Source organism: Ciona robusta, chromosome 10 (assembly GCF_009617815.1).
Source record: "Ciona robusta chromosome 10, ASM961781v2".
Lineage (NCBI taxonomy): Eukaryota > Metazoa > Chordata > Ascidiacea > Phlebobranchia > Cionidae > Ciona > Ciona robusta.
Window position 1 is genome coordinate 3,662,103 of NC_143244.1, and position 21,791 is coordinate 3,683,893.

Below are 21,791 nucleotides of genomic sequence, written 5' to 3' on the forward strand. Positions count from 1 at the left end.
TTGACTCGGATGAGCGTAACGACCTTGCTGATTTTCTTCAGATAAGGACTTTAAAACAACGCGCAAAAGGGCTGGTTGCTTTTGCCCAGCAGTGAAATAATGTACAGAACTTATGTGTTTGCTGCCGTGTGCAGTGTGTGTATGATCATTACTTTGATCAGTGGTGCAGAAGCTGGATGTGAAGACATAGGACGTTGCTGCAGCGGGAAGAGCACGGGATGCAAGTACAGTTACGGATCCTCCGGAAGACACGGACGAGTTTGTTACTGTGATGAATACTGCCAAAAATCCGGAGATTGTTGTAGCGACTATGAGTCTTATTGCTTATCACGAGGTAATGGTTCTTGGTCTATTCGTAATTGTTTGTGTTATTTAGTAACACTAATCTAAAACCGAGCTAAGAGATTTGTAAGCAGCCACTATATCTGAATATATTGTTTCAATATACAGCTATAGAGTAGGTTTGGGAAAGATGGGACACTTTGTATTCTTTTTTTTTTCTTGTCGTATTTGGTTGTAAACAGAGGAAATTTGGAGGATTATAAAACCGTATTGTCACGGCTTCCATAGGCTGATGTTACTTGTTTAAAACACGATCAGGATATTTAGATATTATGTGCTAAAGTTGTCCCATTTTGTTCCACCCCACTGTATCTATATTAATTGGTAGAGGCGAAACAGATTAAAATGTGTTAAGAGCTAGCGGTTTACCAAAAAGTTAGCGAAAACAGATTGAAATTATCTAAAAATGTGTTTATTTTTTTTAAAACATTTTGTCTCGTGTTTTGTGTATAATACCCATCGGCAATAATAGTTAAAATAAGTGTTGATATTCTGAGTCAATTGTATTCGCCGCCCACAGTGATCTTGTTATATGATACAATCATATCCTCTACCATTTGCGTCAGTGATCCAACGATGACATATGAGAAAGGTAGAGTGCGCGGGAGATAAAAGCGATATGGATTTAGCGCCTATTCATACATAACCTTTGCCTGCGAGAATATACTGCAGTCCAAAGCAGCCGTACTCGTCTTCCGGTTTAGTCAGACGCCTCAATCAATTGTGATATTTACCGATCCCGTATGCCGTATTGTTAGTTGGCATTCTTGCCAACCCGGTGCGGTCGCTACAAAGAAAAGAAACGTGATCAGAGCCCGTTGCGCAATAGTTCAAAGTAACGGCGATTGAATTCTGTTGTAGGGCGCCCTCGTAATCGCTAGGGTCCATGACCCGGTAAAGATCGAAAGGTGAAAGTGCGTTCGTTATTGAAACCGAACACGCTTAGCCTATGCGAGCACTTATCCAGATTGCGACCACGAAGGAAATAAACGGAGTTCCGACTAACTGTTTTTGCTCAAAGCGCTGATCGCTCGAAACAAGCTCTCCCGTTAAACAAACGCAGCTTAAATTATTCAAACCTAACAAATTCCAATAAAGCTTTGGTTTCGATTCAGTATATATACGCTCAATCATTGTAACTTGTAATCGAATTCCGTAACGGCCCGTAATGCAAAGTGAATAAGATAAAGTTTTGTACCCAAGCGCGCTTTTCCGAACTAAAACGACGGCGTTACCTGATACCCAAACACCCAAAATAAATTGTAGGTTTTGCCGGAACAATCTCCGGCTATTGTGCTCTTAATTCCCATACAGCGGGTTAGAATACGAATAAAATACGCGTGCTGGGCCTTTCCTTTGATTTCGGAACAAAACACTGGTTCTTACGAGTCAGGATTATACAGTTTCACCACACGCCCATACATTCCACGAGAAATACGGTAAAAACTTTCAGCTCAATACAGGTGTTGACAGACTGTCTGTTTCACACTGACTACAGTTACAAAAATCGATTGCTTCGCTATTCTCATTTTGACGATGCCCAGATGCTTACACATTCGTGTGTTTAGGGAGTGTCTAAGATTTTTGGACATAGAGTGAGAAATACCAGGGTTTCAAAAAAAATGACTTTCTAAGCATTACTCTAACACATGGCGCCCTCTTATAGAGGGCGTCATGCTCTAACACATAAAGGGACGCTTTTACTTTACCTGCATTTGGACCATAGATTGTGTTGTGTTTTATATAGTGGAGTGGGGGGAGATGGGACACCTTTTTATATATAATCTATATCCTCACGACTCCCTGAACATCTTGATTGTTTAAAACACGATCAGGATATTTGGATATTATGTGCTAAAGATGTCCCATCTTCCCCCACCCTACTATAATTAAACATTCAAAACGATGTAAGAACTGTTCTATCCCGAATAGATTGTTTTCTGCTCCCATATAAGTATATGACAATGTTTAGGCAACGTGATCGTCCATTCGTAAATAATACAGCTCTCTGGAGAAGTTCCGCATCGATGGTCAGTTAATAAATAACCTCTTCGCGTGTCGGTAGCATCAAAGGTTTTGGAAAGCTAGAAAGCATCAAAAATTGAAATTGTGTGGTCGGTCCACCTTTAGGATTCCCACCGTTGTTGGCCTATTACTACATTTTTAATATACGATTTAAAGCGTATGATTGCACCGTTATGGGAGCAGGGTAATTGTATTTAGTTAAGTCACGTGGACTGAACTACCGGCGTACTTTAAGCCACCCTCTAGGGACTGTTGCGGTTAAGTTGCTGTACTTCGTCAGCTGTTACGGCGACAACGCTGTATTTGCTGTTGCTATATGCTTTATTCAAAACCATCTCCTGCATTATCGTCCGGGAGTGTCCTGGCGCATAAAATCCCGGATTAAAGTACCGGATTTATGGATTAGACACGGAATTCTTCATGTGGAGAATTTGCATCGCGTTGGGCTCCTAAACTCTTTCAAATTCCCTGGTTGGTTGGGTGCGCCTTATTGCGATTTGCCAGTGATCAGCATCCGCGTTTATCAATGTACGTCAACGGTTAGATTAACGGCCCTCCGTCCCGGGCTTATCATGCGCGTCGCCGATCTTTCCACAGTTTTTCCTTGCCGCAAATTTGGTTTCTATTAGCGCTTGTTTTACAATATCGGTGTTTTGTTTTAAAACCTACACGAACTCAAGCATAGCCGCAATACAACAGTATCCAGGCGATCAATTATACTGTTGCACAAGGAAACCAATATCTACGCGAAATATCCAGAAAAAGCCCTTTTAGTAATTTAAAGTATTTTGAATTTTCACGACTATTGTAAGCATAAACCAGTGCGTTCAAATTGTTCCTCGCTAAACCACATTCGTTCACATTAGCCCAACATTTTGTTTATGGAAAACCACCGACGTCAACACTGACGCCAGAGTTCCGCGACCACCATTGCGTAAAAACCCATATCTTGATAAGTAATCGAAATCTTTTGTTGAGATTTCAAGCAAAACGATATTAGTGTTCAAACACATAAAATGTAATGAAAGCCATAATGTAAATATGCACTCATTCTTTGCAGCTTAGCTTTGAACACACAAGGGTTTATGATCACGGTACACTTGGATCGTTTGGATGTGTTTGCTTTTTATGAATGATTAGTAATTAATGAAACATTCGCGGCACACCTAAGCAACGTGTTAAATCACGCGCCGATGCAGCGTACATCAAGTTTCTCGCCATGAACCGACCGCGATTTTCTCCTTTTACGTTACCCACCAAAACACGTGTAAAAACCTTGAAAACAATTTTCAAGCAAAATGCCCTCCTTTCCGCCATGGGCGATCCGTGAGAAAAATATTATCTGGCCTAGAATAACCCCTATCGTGACGTCATTCACTTCCATGTCGTTCCACTTGACTTGGTCTAACCTTCTGTGACGTATTGCGACACAGCGATGACCGAATATGTCGCTAGCAACCGAGATTTGCGGTCTTGGTGTATATAAACAAGTTATCTATGTCTATAATAGACAACAATACTGTAAAAGTTGTATATTTTTACCACGCAAACACAAAACATATGACAAATGCCTATCCTTTTTTATTTTATAATAGGTTTAAAAACAGTTTGCTCATTTTCTTGCAAAAAAAAACAAATTAAAAAATATCTGCAACGATAAGACTGTGAAAGCCGATTCATACGTCATTTTCAAAGCTGCTGGCCCACTATGAACGACAGAAACATATAGGATTTAAATTGATCATATAATTACGGTTTGCGTTGTTTGGATACAACATGATTGCTGCGCAGTGTGACAGATTTATTTAAAGGCTATTATTTTGCTTTCAATTTAAAACGTAACAACAACTTTATCTTAGCTGAAAACAAAGTACTATCAACACATCATATGTTTATATGTAGATACAATCGCGCATTGTTACGTCAATACAGTGATGCTTTGATGTGGTAGAGTGGAGAAGATAGGGCACCTTTTTGTTCGTTTTTTTTTCTTCACGTTTGGTAGTAAACAAAGAACATTCAAATAAATATAAAACCGCATTCTTGCGACTCTAATAGACCGTTGTTAATTGTTTAAAACACGATCAGGATATTTGGGTATTATGTGCTGAAAGTGTCCCATCTCCCACCACAGTACTATACACTCAGATCTGAATCACTAACAGGTCTCATTTAAACCATTAGTGTCTTTCCAATGTTTTGGGCAACAACCGTACACGGTTGTCAAACAGAACAGGTAAAGATTACTGGCATTTGTACAACGGTTAATCATTCATAATTAAGTACAAGATGCTCATACACGTAAAACGGGTGTATTAGACAAACACACTAACACCAAGGATCACTACAACACTGCTATTTAAATCTGCCATTTCTTATTGTCTCTGAGGTTGTTTTTAAATTTGTAAAGATTAGAATTTAATTTAAAAGAGGACAGTAAATGTTTTTTACTGATTCCAGTTAAGTGTTTAATACTTACTTTAATTTTGCGATCTTTAAAAGGGGTTAAAAAAAATCGTTTTATACAATTTGAAAATTTAATAGTGACTATACGGTATCAGTGTTCGTATATTTGATCTATTTTTATTTAAACAAATGTATGCATAGTGTCAATTAATAAAGGAATGATGGTACTAATTCGTGGTAGCACCAAAAACATATATTTTTATTTTAGAAATATTGGGCAATATATGTGTCCCAACTTCTCCCACTCTACTATATATTTTAACTAATTAAATATACTTAGGTTTTATAGTTGTTTCTGTACCACAAAATGTGACGTAAGACGAACCTAACTCTAAAGTTATTTGACCTTTACTTCAATCGTTCCCCAATTAACTCCTAGTGTTTCTATAGCAACAGTTTCGATTATGGTATATTCTATGACGTCATAGCCCAATCTCGTGAAGTGATTTATGATGCTTCCAAAATTAGCCGGTTACGTTCCAGTATTCTAACTGCGCCCATAACTCAACAAGTCTTTCGTAATTCGCCTCCTAACAGGTCCGGCAAATTTGCCGCGGTCGTTAAACAAAGGTTAAACGCGCGAGTTTTACAGCCTTAGAAACCATACACCACCTCCGCTCTAGATTCCAGTTTTCCAAGCACCGAACACCGCATTCCCGACCACGGTTTCCGGTCGCGATCGACGACGAATTTGCGGCTTCGGATTTCTAAACCACGCTCGATAAGCAAGACGACTCCAAAGGCAAACATAACTTAACTACACACGCCCGCAAATAGGATTTTTACGAATAGTTTAACGAGTGCTGTGGAGAGAGAATATTAACCGATAAAACCAAGAGGATAATGTGATATATTTGTAACTATTTAATCATTACCGTGCGGTAAAACACACGAGCCCCACTTCCGCTTAGCTAACACATATAAATATCCAAAAATAGCACATAATATCGAAATATCCTGATAGTGTAAACAATTAACAACGGTATATGGGAGTCGTTAGGATACGATTTTATAGTTCTTTGAATGTTATTTGTTTATTATCAAATGAGACAAAAAAATAGAATGAATAGGTGTCTCATCTTGCCCCAACCTACTATATATGTTTTAGTAAGAACTGATCACGTTGTATATTGTTTGTTACCAGCAGTAACTACAATCGTCATAGTCTGAATTTAAAAAGTGTAAAAATCCAAGACCGAAATCAAGCACAATGTGATGTCATTGACTGAAAAGTCAACAGACCGTACTTGTTTACAAGCGGAACATTTACACATCGAATGAATGCGTCCATTTAAATGGGACCATCCAGTCACACACCGCAATACGTAATCTGCAACCCAAGCTCAAAGGAGCATTCATATAAATCGATGACGCAAGAATGACGTAAGCGCTGCGTATAAACATCACGTTGCAGATAAGCTGTGACGACCTTGTTTTCGCAACCGCGATTCCGTCGCATTAGAAACGCCAGTAGTTTTAACCCGACCGCTTTTGTCTTGGGCTTAGTGAAACAAACACGTCAATTTTGCGATCTAAGGATAAGCTGTTTAATTTGTATTCTTGGTAAAAGGTGTTTTCACGATTCATTTATTACACTGTCCGAATAAGAACCAAATAGTTAAATACATAAACAGCGCACGACGTGGTTTCGTACTGACATCTATAAAATCGCGATCAAAGTATATAATCTTATTTGCGGTTCCGACATGGCGTTTATAGCGCTTTCGACCCACTCGAAGTACAGCAGTGCGGGTGGCCAATTAAAACAGATGGGCAATGGGAGTTCACGGCTGGTGAACTTGATCGACGATTTGTCTTCGTTAGCCCACAAGCAGCTGGATCCTGATCAAACACATTTGAATTCGAGGTCTTTGGAAGCTGCGAAACCACTCCGTGTATTCTGAGCAGTGTTTTGCTTTTTCCTTTACTGAGATCTGCCTCTCGTGTCGTTAAGAGTTCGTCCCTAAACCAACAGCAGTCTGGGACCGCCAATACGATTTCCGCTGCGTGCGAAAGAAGAAAACGATTGTGATTACGCACAGCCGCACGCACACGTTTGTGTACTTGCTTCTCAGCTTTCCCGTGCGCGAAGCCGCTATTAAAGCGCAAACAAAACCCCTCGAGATAACCTTAATCCATTCTCAAGTGCCGGACTTAGGCAGCTACGCCTAGGCCAGAGTAAACTTTGGGCGGCCTTTGTTGTTTTAAGCGCAGCACCTCATAAGGCACTAAATATGCCACACCAAATCAAAGAATCATTTAAAAATAATAAACAGCAATTGTGTTCAATTTATCGCGTCTATAAACTTTAATGGCTTTTAAACGAGGGGTCTACACTGTTTCAGTCTTTGTCTTTTCAAAAACCAAGACCGTTTGACATGTTTGCAGTAAACAATGTACTCAGTTATCGGAGAAAAATGTATGTTCCTCGTGTGAGGCATACGTTTGCCACCGTAGAGTCCGTTGCGGCCAATTGCCAAGCGATTAGCTTGGTAACTACAGCTCAAAATTATCAATGGTTTGCCCCGCATGCGACCCGGAACGAAAATACAACAACATTCCAAAATTTCTATTTAAAGCGTAAAAATTTTCTCCGTTTAAAACGGATATATAAACACAACTATACATTTAAATTTGGATTATTCTTTAACGAACGATCTTGTTTTTATTCGAAATTAAATATTGAAACAAGCGACATAAAAATAATAACTATTTTTTGCATTGTTGGGTGAAAGGGCTATTAATTAAAAAATTCCAAAAAAAATTATTTTGAAATGACCCTTTTTTGAAAAGCTTAATACAAAATATGTTATTGCGCGCACATGTGAAGTGTGTGAATTCATTCGAAATCACGACTTACGTGTAGATTTGTTTGCATCCTAAATTGTTTGCATAGTTCGCATGTACAATCAATATATCATTGTAATTTGCAGCTCAAGATTGCGTTATGACATACTGGAGCCATTGGAGTCATTGCACAGCTCGGTGTGGATTGGGAATGACAGAACGAAGGAGAGAAGTGCATATACCGCCATCTGGTGGTGGAAAGGAATGTGGAAAACGCAGACAAACAAAGGCATGCCGCCATAACAACGATAGATGTCGTAATAAAGGTAGGAGTTCTAATATTTATTTTTTTTCTGGATCTATCATACATAACAACACCCATAATTGATTAAGAATAAATAAAAGTAACTTAATTTATCTAAGCGTGCTTGGGAAATCGACAGTCCATATAACACGGGTGTTCTGTTTCATACATCTCGTGCCCGCTTACGAGTTTTCACGTATGTAGATTTGTAGGTGATAGTTTTTATGTTGGGCTGACAATTTAGACATTCCATTAATGACCACTGGTAGTAAACAAATACCATTCAAAGAATTAAAAAACCGTACCCTCACGACTTTCATGAACCGTTGTTAATTGTTTAAAACACGATCAGGGTATTTGAATATCATGTGCTAAAGGTGTCCCGTCTTCCCCACCCCACTATAACTAAGATTTTACTTTCTTAGAAATCGCCCAAATTCTGCCATCGTATCACAACCGAAAGAGGAATGTACGTGACAAATACGAACGTCCAAGTGTGCTCAAAAAAGTTAAAAAAGACAGGTATGTGAAAGATAATGCATGTTTTGCTTGTACTCGTGCACTTCTCATAAACCAGTGGCTTAATTTCATTAAAGAGCGTCCATATAGTAGGATGGGGGGGAGATAGGACACTTTTCCATTTTCTTGACCGATTTGGTAGTAAACAAAGATCATTTAAAAAATAAAACCTCATCCCCACAGTTTCATTAAACCGCTGTTATTGCTTAAAATACACTCAAGATATTTTTCTATATTATGTGCTCGACGTATTCTATCTTACCCCAAAGAACTAAATTTTACGGGATTTTATATACAGCTTGTTCTTGTTGATATGATAGAATCTATAAAACTGTATTCACCTGTTAAACAACATTATAAACATAATTTTAAAAACGAGAACAATTTGTTTTGTGATTTAAGCAAAAACGCGTAACAAATGTTTGTGATTGTATTTCCGTAATGGCGCACGAACACAATGTACTACAAACGTCAATGTCAACCAGATGACATGTTTTTGATATTACAAGTTTCCTTGGTGTGCAGTTTAGCTCAAGTTTTGTAGACAAAAAAATAAAAGGAAAATTATTCAACTTAAAATTTGGGAATATTAACTATATAGAGATGTATATGTATAGTAGGTTGGGGGAAGATGGGACACCTTTTTATTCTATTTTCTCGCCTAATTTGGTAATAAACAAATAAAATGCAAAGAATTATAAAAGCGTATCCTAACGACTTCCATAGACCGTTGTTAATTGTTTAAAACACGATCAAGACATTTAGATATTATGTGCTAAAGGTGTCCCATCTTCTCCCACCCTACTGTAATAATGTAATTATTTGTTTTATCAAATTAGCTTAAATACTTGCCAATGTTCAGCCAAAATTTTGTTTTTATATTTTTCAGTTACTGCGTGCATTACCGCATATCATCTATTGCTTGGTACTGTCGGTATGCCTCACCTTACCACGTATTAAAGATCGGTTCCTTGGTTTGTGCGGAATGCCATGACACTGCTATGGACAGGGAAGGACACTGTGCCGGTAAATGACTAAAGTAACTTTTATACGACGCTATTTCCATTAACCAAAAGCGTATATTTCAAAAACGTTGTTCACCTTTTTACGTAATTAAAGTTATAACATATAGTAGGGTGAAGGAATATAGGACACTTTTTTATTTTGTTTTCTCGTCCCATTTGGTAGAAAGCAAAGAACTTTCAAAGGATTATAAAACCGTGTTCTCACGACTCCCACAAACCGTTGTTGATTGTTTAAAACACGATCAAGATATTTGGATGTCATTTGCTAAAGTTGTCCCATCGTAGGCTACCCTACAGTACTATATATTAACATATAGACTTCGTACGTTCTTTCATGATACTGTATAACTTTCCAGGCTCTTATACTGCGGTCCGCAGTCGCTGGAGGTCGCTAGTTGGTCGTCCGTGCCACGGAACATGGGAAAGCGAAGGCGAAAAGGAAGAGAACTGCAGATGTGGAGAAAATCCGGGAAAAGACTTTATTTTTGTTTGAGCACAACCACAGACACGCTGAAAACTTAAAACTGACAACACTAGTCTCATTTAAATAGGTCACTCACGCACGATCGCAGGAATCATTTTGAATCAGCGTCCAGCATGTTCGTAGTAACAAAGATATATGCCTCAAGCTAGTAGTGTAATTGTACGTCTCACTTCACGTCACTGCTTGGTCATAATTCATATTTATTCGCTCGATGTATCGACTGTGACGATTCAATCTTTGCCGCATTTTAAGGAATTCATAATCAATGCATTTTGAAATGAGCGGCGAAATATATATGTTTTGCTACCGCTAGGTGGTAGTAGAGTATGGTTGAAAATCGAGAGATATCATTGTACCACTTACAAGTATTGTAAAATAACACGAATTTATAAGTTATCTCTTTGGCTGTTCTACCTCGTTTTTTTTCGCGGACATTAGCGGCTTTATAATGATTTGCCAATATGGGTGTATGTTAGTAACTTTATAGGTCGTTGGTCGCCAACATTTTCTGTTCTGTGGGTAATTTTTTAAACTGCATCTTCACCAGCAGGTTTAATCGCTTCGTTATTTTGTAAAGCGAAGTTCATGAAACAATCCTAAAGAACAAGAAAAAAGTTCTACTTTTAAACTATAAACGCTGCTGAAGCGTTGCTATGTGGAAAAACCCACACACCCACTCGTGCCGTCTGAAACACTCTTATAATGCTTTTTATCGCGATTTCAGCATATATTCTTTTTCTTGTTGTGTCTGCTTGAAGCTAAAACCTTTTTTAAAATCACAATTTTTGTAATTGTTTTTTTTTTCTTTTTTTTTTGATAAATTAAAGTGTTATAAAGTAAAATCAAGATTAATTTTTATATCTCTGTTTTTTTTCTTGATTCTATATGATCTTGTACAACTGTACATGTATTACGATAATCATGAATGACATATTGCAGATTACAGCATTAAATTAAATGAATGGTGGCTCTAGGTTTTGTAGATTTCGTCGAAAAGATCAACCAGAAAATTATCCACGATTCCGTCGCTTGGAACCATCGAGAGCATTCCGTAAATAGCGGAAGTTCCGTTTTTCGGATTAGTTCCATTTTTCTGCAAAGAAGGGAAACCTTGTGTAAAAATAGTCCTTACTGTGGCTGTGTAATAAAAGTGGGCACGGTAGTGAGTTTTTATTGATAAGTAGGGTGGGGAAAGATGAGACACTTTTTCATTCTATTTTCTCATCCAAGTTGGCAAAAAACAAAAGCATTCAAATAATTATAAAACCGTATCCTCACAACTTCTATAAACCGTTGTTAATAGTTTAAAAAAGACCAGGACATTTGGATATTATATGCTAAAGTTGTCTCATCTTTCTCCCACACTACTATATATGTTTTATTTCGCGAGCCACGGGTTCCATTCGTGACGTTTGATCGGCAAAAGCTGGATCGGTAGAATGTACTTAATGTGTTTTTATAACGAATATATTAATATTCATAACTAATACTTTTCAATTCATTAAAATTTATTTTAGAATTGGTACCGCTATAGGGTCTATCCAGTTAATACAGTGCCCAAATTTTATATTGGTAGCACCAGTAGAACGTATATTGAAAATTGCCGATAAAATTTCTGTATTCCAGGATCACCTTGCTTGTTGCCGTTTCCATTTGTCAACAAAATGTACATACCCAAACGGCGGTAATCGATCAATTACTTCAACCTTACATTACCTTGACCTGCTCGACCGACTGTTTCAGATCCGAAACCCATTCGTCACAGCTTTTAATATGGTTGGGTAATATTGAACAATGAACTGAGTCCGGACCTCTCTGTGCTTCCATTTTCCAACCTGTTAAAATATGCCACTGTATAAAACAAACCACACGCGGCACATGTCTTGGGGAAAATGTGACACCTTTTCACTTTGGGGAAAATGTGACACCTTTTCATTCTATTTTCTCGTCTCATTTGGTAGTAAACAAAGAACATTCAAAAAATTATAAAACCATATCCTCACAACTCCCATGGAGCGTTGTTAATTGTTAAAACACGATCAGGATATTTGGACATTATGTGCTAAAGAAGTCCCATTTTACCCCAGAGTACTGTGTATTTATGAAACCACAGTAATATGGTACGGACAGTTTACAAGAGGGCGCCGTACTAAAATTAAGCAGACGTTGTCAAAATTTCCAACAATTACTCACTGGAAGATACCTCTAACAAAGTTATATGATGCAAACAACGATGCAATAAATCATTTTGGGAAAATGAATACCCCTGCTGTTGATGTCTATATGCATATTGACGCAATGACGCATGAAATTACGTTATGTTAAAATAGAACCCTGGTAACCCATAAAGTTAAGCTTGCACTTGTATGTTGTATTTGCAAGCATCAATCTACAATCTAAAAAATATAGTACTGTGAGGGGAGATGGGACAACTTTAGCACATAATATCAAAATATCCTGATCTTTCAAACAAGTAACACCAGCCTGTGGGAGTCGCAAAGATAAGGTTTTTATTCTATTAAATGTCCTTTGTTTACTACCAAATGGGACGGGAAATTATAATGAAAAGGTGTCCCATCTTCCCCCACCCTACTCTTATGGAACCCTGGTAACCGACAAAGTTAACCTTGCACGTGTATGTTGCATTTGCAAGCTAGAATCTAGAAATTACATCAAGAAAAACAAGCTACGTTTTGCAGTATTGTTGTGTTCGTTTGCGTGTCTGCAATATGACGCTATTTGTCACTTCCTATAAAGCAGTCTTCTGAATAAACATGTTGTCGACGTTGGTGAGCGTGTTCTCAGTAATTGAATACCAAGAATAGCGTTAAGGCTTTGGTACACGTTCCCTGCCTAAGTATTGCGGGGAACTAGTATAGTCATAGGAATGGGGTACTCGCCTAATCCTGGATGCTGTAATTTAACTCAAGTATAGATGTCGTTTCAGCGAGTGATAAACGACTTGCCAATTAATTTGAATGCGGATGTGGATCGACAATTCGGACAAAGCGGCGAGAGAACAATTAACGAGTGAATTCGCTATATCGCGTTGTGCGGTTTGCTGCTGGAAAAACTGCTACAGTTTCGGTTCGGGGGTTAGCCATGTAGAAGGAAGTGCTTCGTCACAACCCGTGCTGGTGCAGTTATGAAACAAATTTAAGTTTTGCTTCGGAAGAGAGGGAAGTTATAGTTATATAGGAACGAGGGCTCATTAATGAGATCAAACAGTGTGCAGTGTGCAAGGCAATGTACTGCATAATAGCTGAACATGTTTCGTGTTTTGTCCGGTATGCTTGACTATCAATGCTTATAAGCCAAGTACAGCTACATGTATTTGAAACGAAAGGAAAAAAACAGCGTTTTCTGTACGAGTTTTTTTTACAAATATAGTTTAAAATATTTTTGCATTGAAATCAACTATATAGGGGTTTCTGTTCAGTTATTATGTTGCGAGTTGCAATGTTCGTAGTTGTTTATGTGAGTATTTTAGTGGCGAGCAAACATATTCATCATACGAAAAACGGAGAGAAAACACATTTGCGAACGAAAAACTCAATTACAGGTAAACACCGGTTCTCAAAAAGACAATTTCACTATCTGTTCACCCTATGTCAATAAATAGGTATTGTAATGTCTATAATGTAGTGGTAAATTGGCTATATATCAAGCAGAACAAAACGTTATATTGCATTTATGCCTGGAAAAATAATGCGCGACTATATGGAGGATATTGGGAACACACATCAACAGTATGTATGTGTGGTTGTCGTTTTCGTTTCAGGTCATAGGAACGTCCGCGTGGATTCGGTTATGCTGCGACATACAGTCGTCTGGGACCGATTTCCAGGGGAGAACAACTTCTCCGTATTGTACAGGAGCAAGGGCACATTGAAGTAAGTCGCATTACTGGCTAAACCGGCGCCGTGGCAAAGTAGTTAGCGCGCCTGCCTCTAACCCAGATGTAATGAGTTCAAGACTCGTCACTGCTACCATTGTGGGCGTAGTATATGTGCCCTTGGGAAAGACACTTAACGGCAATTGCTTTAACCCAGAGATCACTAATGGGTTGTCCAAATTATTAGTCATGCATAAAAAAATAAGTACCCACAAAGTAACATACATGGTAACTGGTAAACTGGCATATAAGGTGTACGAACACCCGTGTGATAACGACTGTCGTTTTCCGTCCACGCGAGGATACAGTAAGCTGCATTCAAACCGCTAACTCAGTTCATAACGTTTCGTCCTTCTTCGTGGTAAAAGATGGATGCAAATCCCCCAAAGTCGGATGATTGACAGCACCCACTGTGACGCAAGCCACGAGTTCCGTAACGCGCTACTCACCTACTACATAACTGTAGTCAGCGATATCAACACTCAAGTGACCGAGAAAATCCAATTCAGACCAGAACTCGACAGTAAGTACAACCCGGACATTGTAAACAGCATGAAATACATTCAATTTAAAACAAATCATCTCAGCAACGTTGCTGCCGCCTCAATTCAGCGCTTTTCGTCACAAAGAAGTAATTTTCATTCGACCGGTCGCTCCTGTTAACTTAGGAACAGGGCAAATGCTAATAGAAGAAATGAGGACGCTAAAATACCAGGTACAAATTGTGTAGTCACAGTCATATGTCGCATTCTCCGTCTATGAAAAGGTCGATTTTGTGTGCTGTATGATATTAACTGACCCATAATGTTTGTAAAAGCACTACTATAGTTTGACTGCGTGCTTTTAAATAAATATGAGTAATGTTGGGTAGGATGGGACACCTTTTGTATACAATCATTTTTTAAGCAGTTTACGAAGCCATTTAAGAGCCGCGTACGGGAAAAATAACGAAAACATGTCCCAATTTACCCTAACCCACTATTGGATAATATAGTATAAGATGGGGGGAGATGGGACACCTTTTCATTCTATTTTTTAGTCCCATTTTGTAGTAAATAATAATAAAATTGTATCCTCACGACTTCCATAGACCGTTCTTAATTGTATAAAACACGTTCGGGACATCTTAATTTTATGTGCCAAATTAGTCTTCTCCTAAATAACTTTACCTTTATAGCGTATTCTAAAATGCACATATTTTGGCTAGGTTCATTACTACACACCAAGAAAACCTATTTTGTCAGAAAATATCAGCGTTCTTATTCACGACACACAAATAGCTTCACCGGTAAGAAATTTTGATTTTAGCTCAAACGGTAGGTTCCCAATGAAATATTTTTTGTTTGAAAATGTCATGTGCCTTTAACCTCAACATTACTTGTTGAAATTACTTGGAATGCAGAATTTGATGCACAGCTTAAGTTACATTTTCCAATGCATAACTTTAACTATAGTAGTGTGGGGTAAGACGGGACACTTAGGCCCAGATTCTCCAATATTTCCAAACTCAAAATATACGACGCGGAGCTATTTAGATATTCGTATAGGTGTTATTTAAGTGATTCGAAAACAGGCGGGGTAAGACGGGACATTGTAATATCCTTGTTAATTTTGATGAATAAATTTATTTATTATTAGGAATACACGATAGCAAGGAAAATAATGAAAGCGTATGCTAGTTTCTTTGCCACGTATACAGAAAAGACAGTACCAAACTGTATGAAATATTTTAGCCAATTTATTTACAACGATGCTAAAAAATGTTGTATTCGTTTACACTGAGTTTTAACACATAAAAAACTTAATACATTTAACACTTAATACCATTTGACGCGCACTTTGTTAAGCCGCAAGCACACTGTCGAATTACACCGTAACGAATTACACCTTTTTTGTCTATTATCAAATGAGTACTGGTAAAACTAGATTTAAAAAAGTTCTGCCTTAACCTATGCTCCCATACTTTAATCTTATCTAACGTATTACTCTGCTATATTTTAAACGAATTTAACTCATATGCTTCGGCAAACAGTCTTTAGACCCTTCCCGTCAATTCTGTTTCCGAATCCGACTCTTCGAACCGGATTATGCTGCAGTACATGCGAAGTCCGGCTTCAGTGTTTGGAGTAATACGACTTGCTTCAAGGGCCAACACGAACCCAAATCAGTAAAAATCCATGACAGGACAGCGTTGACTGGGGTGGGGGTTTCACTCGGTTGCCTCCTGTTTATTTTCCTTCTATTCTATGGCACATACCGCGGGTACAAGGTGTACAAGAGTTTGCACAAAGTAGGAGAAGTTCCAAAAAGCTTGGTAAGCGATGTTAAACAAATATATAGTACTGTGTGGTAAGAAAGGACACCTTTAGAAAATAAAATCCAAATATCCTTATCGTGTTTTAAACAATTAACAACGATTTATGGGAGTCGTGAGAATACGGTTTTATTATTCTTTGAACGTTCTTTGTTAACTATCAAATGGGACGGGAAAATAGAATGAAAAGGTGTCCCATCTTCCATTACCTTACTATATAGATAAATTGACAAAAAATGGTACTGAAACCCTCCTTAAGGTTAAGTCCAACGTTTGACGTCAACAAATGCAAACAACATAAACCGCCTTTTTGTTGTTTACTATATAGTTGTGAACGTGAACCTATACTTCCTTTCTATTTCCGTAAACTTGGACTGAACTTACTACTTTAATCAATCTCAGAACGCTGTGTTGGCGGAAATGGAAGCCATGACCGTAGACCGTTACCAGAGTTGGACGCCAAACACAGAAATGTACGATGTTGTCAGTCTCAAACCTTTAAGAGCTGAATGCAGCTATTCTACACGAAGAACCGACGACCAAGGCGATGTATTCTTATACGGATTTGGAAAGCAGCAGGCCTCTTCTGGAATGGGTAAGTGATGGAAAATGGAATGTATTATCATAGTATACTGAAGTCACAGTATAGTATGGTATTATTATAATGTTAGCCAACAATGTGTTTTTTTCTGAAATTGCATTTGTGATATTCTGTTAGAATATGGCGATGAATTGGCAATATACTTCCCAATGCAATTAGCTGTTGTTTTTTTTCCGGGGTATTTTCTTTTTCGACGGCCATCCTCTCCAGGGCATCTCTCCCCGCATGGTTGGGTGGAATAAAGGGTACCGCATGCGTTAGCACGACGTAACCACTTTTATTTTTTCAGTTTATGGTGAAAACTGGACACCGCCCTCAACTGAAACAATGGGAAGAAGAAAAAGTCGCGGATACCACAGCGTGTCCTCCGAGAGCACAGACGGTGAACCACAGGATGGAGGATACGTACATTGTGGTTTAAACCTACCAGGTCACGGAAGTTCTTTTAACCGTTGGCCTCGGCAAGTAAACGAGTATTTGCCGGTCAATGCAGAAGGCGGGTTTAACCAAACTAACACTCAGAGAGCGCAACATACTCTATATTCTGGGAAAGAGAATAACCAGTGTCTGGCTCCAACGAGTTTAATGGCAGTCGCGAGGGATTCTGGGTGTTACACACCTTCGGTAGTATTGGAAAAAGGACTGGATTCTGATCATTGTCAAGTTAATAATCCAACATATTCGTCCGATGTCAACCGAAGCACGCCGGATCTATTCCATACAGAAGATAAGCTATAACTGTTTGGATCGAGTTACGGCGGGACTATACGCTGTACAGGATGATAAATTGGGGTAATACATCAAGTCCGTTTTGAACGCCAAGGATGACCGAGAAAAATTTCCCGGAAAGCGTTGAACTAGCACCTTGTTCCTTGTAAATACCTAGTGTTTTTGGTATGGAATTCGAATCGACTTTAGTGTTGTTGTGCATAAAGAAAGACTTCGTTTACCAAACGTGTATGTGTTTTTCATTTTCTTGTACAGGTATAGGCATCAATTCTTATACTTCAGAATGAGTCCATGCACTATAGATTGTAGGTTTATGTTATTACTACCACCAACCAACATCACTCGCATATAATAGAATGGTACACTTCAGAACGGCCAGTTTCGCAAGCACAAAAACAACAATATTAAGTTTTGCCAATATTCAGTAACTAACTTAACGAAAACAAATTGCATAGAGCCATAGACCGAAACTTTGACTGACTAAGAATGAAAATTTTATATAAAATATAAACTGTGATCACTCGAATTCTGAGGAAGAATGTCAATCGGGGGTGCGTCACAGCACGCGTCTGTATCTGGCAGCGACCGAGTTTCGATCGTTGAATCCCCGCCAGAATCGTCTGTTTCGTTCGATCTTCGCTCAACATCGGCAATATACAAAACATATTCATTGTCTTTGTTATTACATGTTTGCATAACCTGGGAACGGGCTTCAAGTCCTGCCGTGGACACAACCTCAACAAAAGAGACGGAAATGTTGCTCTTTGATGACGTACAACTTTTAGCTTGCGTCATCAGAGGGGTAATACCAAGTGACGTCACAATTTCGGTGTCGATATAAGAATCGACCTCGTAATCATTTTCGCTTTGTTTCATCACAATTACCTGGGAAAAGAGACACTAATGTTGGTAATGGCCGAACAATTTAAAAAAAGAAATTTTCCAAAGTGAAAATAGACCACACAAATACATTTCTTTGCCCCCAAACCGCAACGCTACTTTATATCAGGCTATATACCATTGAAGGTATTAAATCAGAGATCCCAAAGCGTACCTCGCCCATATACATTATCATGCTACCCGGCCCATAGTATATTATAGCTATACTAAGTATATAAAAGTTTGGCTTACCAGAGAAGGCGGTAAGTCCCTGTGTTTTTTCGCCTTAATGAACGTTAAGAATGCTCGTGACAGCTTCACGCATACGATTGCAAGAGCTAGAAATACAACTCCACCTACTATGCCTATTACTGCTTTAGTTAAGTAACTTGACGTTGTATGTACATGTTTGGTTTTATCTGCAGTTGCCAGCAACCGTGGGGTACCTGTATTAAAAGACATATGATTTTGAATATTAAATGTATATTTTAATACAAACATGACATCCCATATGTATGTATCTAACGTTTTGGTTTAAAAACTTAAGTGGTATTTATAAATTTGACATACTCTATATCATCTTGACCCATTTTTCAAAGGTGTATATGATAGGCTGGGAAAAATGGGACACCTTTTCGTTCTATTTTTTCGTCCTATTTGGTAGTATATAAAAATATTCAAAAAATTATAAAACCGTATCCTCACGACTTAGACTAGACTACTAGACTAGGTGTTTGAAAAACGATCAGGATATTTGAATATTATGCGTTAAAGGTGTCCCGTTTTTCCCAACTCTAGTATATCTAAGACAAACAGAGGTTGCATAGCATAAAAGCGTATTAAATAGTTTTACTGACTTGTAGTGCAACGGACTTTTGACCAGCCAGCAGAACCGAACAGGAGCCCGGACAGTTTTAAACGGAAGCAAACAGGTTCATGACCAACAACACGAACCGTGATATTTGTAACTGTTGCAGGTCTTGTAAGTTCCACAATATCACTAGCATTTGGCGGGGTTGGTGAACCCTATAATATTTTATAGCGATTAGAATGTTAATTATAACATGGTCGCACATATACCAATATATCTTGTGCGTGTCTTTACGCACACGTCTGTTTCTATTATAAGTTTAACTTGATAATAATTAAACATGAATGGCTCGTTTTGTCTGCTAGGTGTAGCGACCACGCTTATTTTCTTTCAATTAAATGTAAATATTTTTAACTGTAGGCGTGTTTTAACACTGTTGTTTCGTCGCTATATCTTGTCTTTTCGTTTTAAACCTTTCTAAATCTCCCTAATATATTATCTTCTCATAGTTATTATATTATAGTTATAAACTGATATTTATAAGTACCTATACGCTTTTTTTCTGATTTTGGTAGTTTTGGGTGGCGTTTTTTACTTAGTTTGGTAGGGGGCAGTGAATTCAAAAGCGTAAACTAATAATGAACGTAGTAGCTTACAATTGGTCAAAAGTTTGTTTAAAGGAGTAAACGACTTAAAAAATTACGTCAAATATCATTTCCAATGAATGAATGAAGCTTACTTTATCTTAGGGTGGCTGGAAAACGACAGTCGTTATATATGTGTGTTCTGTTTCATACACCTCGTACCAGCTTACGAGTTACCAAGTATGTTAGTTTGCAGGTAACTATATTGTTTTATTTTTTTTTTTTTTATATGGCTGTCAACTTGAACAGCCATTATTGACTACTGGGTTGGGGCAAATATAGAGTAGTATGTTGGCTACTTTGAACTTACCGTTGTCCAATACTGTACATTATAGGTGAGAACGTCATCGTATAAAAAGTTGGTTAAAACCTCGCCTGTTGAATGAATATGTGGCGGTCTTGGGATATAAAGTATTGCTGTGTTGTCGTGTACATCAACGATAAAGTCAGGGGCGTATAGTAGGCCTGTGAACAGAAGGTGTATGATGCATTTTGAAATATACATAATGGGCGTACAGTATAATTATTCAAGAAATTTGCGTACAGTAAAATTATCATTTTCGAAACTCGAATTCCTATTTTTTTGTACCTTAATTAAAATTAACAACAACTTTTTTAATTCCTATTTCGAAATTACAAAAAAAAATATTTCATAAAAACATTTCTTACCATATAAGCATAGCCCTTTTAGTTAATGGCAAAAATTAATTTGGGGCAATTTTTAAGACGCTGTGGAATTGGCAGACATTATATAGTAAGTTGCGGTAGGATGGGTAACATTTTTGTAGTAAACAAATATTACTTTAAAAAAAATTATACCGTAGCCTCACGACTCCATAAAAGAGCGTTGTTAATTGTTCAAAACACGATCAGAAAACACGGGATATTTTGTGTGAACGTATCCCATCTTACCCCCAAAGTATTCATACCAAAAAATGCTAACATATACGTTCAAGGGATTCAGAATGTTAAACCTACCATCAAAAAACGGCAAAAACGTAATCGTTTGGTCCAAGGAGCTGGTTCGGTTGCCGATTTCAGCAATCACGTTGAATTCGTATGTTTCAAACGGTGAATATGTGATGTTTGTTATATAACAATGAGTGACATTCACATGCACGCAATGAGGGATGTATTGCCAGCTGAAAAAATACGAATACTTAAGTAAAATATAAAATCTTACTACTAAAACTCATAGCCATATCTTTAGTGTGTTATAAAGTTTAACTTTAAGAAGTACTAACAATTAATGCGTACTGGTAAGACAATTTAATACATCCACGTGCAAATACTTTTACTAAAATTGGAATGAATGAATGTAACTTGCTTTATCCTCGTGTGGCCGGAAAACGAAACTCGTTATAAGACGGGTGTTCTGTTTCATACACCTCGACCTCGTAACAGTCAAGCTACCACGAATAAAAACTTGTGTAAGTTGGAGCAATTGCCGTTATAAGGGTCTCGTCAACGGATACATACGCCTAGATCAGTAGCAGTGACGACCCTTGAACCCATTACCTCTGGATTAGAGGCAGTCTCGCTAACCAGTTTGCCACGGCAGCGGACAAAATTTGCGATTGTACAACCAAAAAGTAGTCAAACTTAAACTTAACACATTTAAATGCATATAGTAGGGTGGGGGAAGATGGGACACCTTTCATTCCATTTTCTCGTCCCATTTAGTAGTAAACAAAGAACATTCAAAGAATTATAAAACCGTATCCCCGCGACTCCCATAGACCGTTGTTAATTGTTTAAAACTCCATTTGGATATTTTTATATGATGTGCTAAAGCTGTCCCATCTTCCCCCACCCTACTATACAATTAATCGTATTTTATACCTACTGTTAATGCATTTTAACATGATCCTGAACCAACAGTACGCAGGGTATAGGAGGCGTAAGAACCATTAATCTATCTAAGTAACAGTTAAAACCGCAAACGCAACGATCAAGTTACAAAGCA

The 21,791-nt window shown here is 37.9% G+C and overlaps 3 protein-coding genes across 5 annotated transcripts in view; 2 read left to right on the forward strand and 1 right to left on the reverse strand.

Moving 5' to 3' along the window:
• LOC149729633 (somatomedin-B and thrombospondin type-1 domain-containing protein-like) lies at positions 1-12,741 on the forward strand. Its single transcript, XM_089886102.1, has 5 exons — positions 1-334; positions 7,767-7,946; positions 8,350-8,446; positions 9,333-9,469; positions 9,825-12,741. The coding sequence occupies exons 1-5, from the start codon at positions 100-102 to the stop codon at positions 9,959-9,961; spliced, it is 786 nt and encodes a 261-aa protein (XP_089742228.1). The 5' UTR covers positions 1-99; the 3' UTR covers positions 9,962-12,741.
• LOC149729634 (sphingosine-1-phosphate lyase-like) overlaps positions 10,842-21,791 on the reverse strand; it is a 17,685-nt gene continuing 6,735 nt past the window's right edge. For 2 of the 3 annotated variants that reach the window (XM_089886069.1, XM_089886068.1), the window contains exons 12-16: positions 20,804-20,967; positions 20,136-20,290; positions 19,228-19,396; positions 18,623-18,816; positions 17,739-18,376 (exon numbers count right to left, since the gene is read on the reverse strand). In XM_089886069.1, coding sequence (XP_089742195.1) covers positions 17,987-18,376; positions 18,623-18,816; positions 19,228-19,396; positions 20,136-20,290; positions 20,804-20,967 — 1,072 coding nt within the window. In that variant the 3' untranslated portion in view covers positions 17,739-17,986. Of the gene's footprint in view, positions 11,046-11,668; positions 11,788-17,738; positions 18,377-18,622; positions 18,817-19,227; positions 19,397-20,135; positions 20,291-20,803; positions 20,968-21,791 lie in introns of those variants that run through there. The other variant, XM_089886070.1, reaches the window with a different exon arrangement.
• On the forward strand, positions 13,356-17,500 carry LOC149729635 (uncharacterized). The gene is made up of 8 exons (XM_089886092.1): positions 13,356-13,514; positions 13,734-13,845; positions 14,216-14,370; positions 14,435-14,562; positions 15,055-15,135; positions 15,880-16,161; positions 16,564-16,756; positions 17,052-17,500. The coding sequence occupies exons 1-8, from the start codon at positions 13,397-13,399 to the stop codon at positions 17,498-17,500; spliced, it is 1,518 nt and encodes a 505-aa protein (XP_089742218.1). The 5' UTR covers positions 13,356-13,396.

What these genes read in the sequence shown, in the direction of transcription:
- LOC149729633 (XM_089886102.1), top strand. Translation starts at nt 100, where the DNA reads ATGTACAGAACTTATGTGTTTGCTGCCGTGTGCAGTGTGTGTATGATC. An exon ending in CGATAGATGTCGTAATAAAG is followed by an intron (nt 7,947 to 8,349) that starts GTAGGAGTTCTA and finishes TTACTTTCTTAG; the next exon opens with AAATCGCCCAAATTCTGCCA. An exon ending in CAGGGAAGGACACTGTGCCG is followed by an intron (nt 9,470 to 9,824) that starts GTAAATGACTAA and finishes ATAACTTTCCAG; the next exon opens with GCTCTTATACTGCGGTCCGC.
- LOC149729635 (XM_089886092.1), top strand. Translation starts at nt 13,397, where the DNA reads ATGTTGCGAGTTGCAATGTTCGTAGTTGTTTATGTGAGTATTTTAGTG. An exon ending in ATTCAGACCAGAACTCGACA is followed by an intron (nt 14,371 to 14,434) that starts GTAAGTACAACC and finishes AAATCATCTCAG; the next exon opens with CAACGTTGCTGCCGCCTCAA. An exon ending in GAGAAGTTCCAAAAAGCTTG is followed by an intron (nt 16,162 to 16,563) that starts GTAAGCGATGTT and finishes AATCAATCTCAG; the next exon opens with AACGCTGTGTTGGCGGAAAT.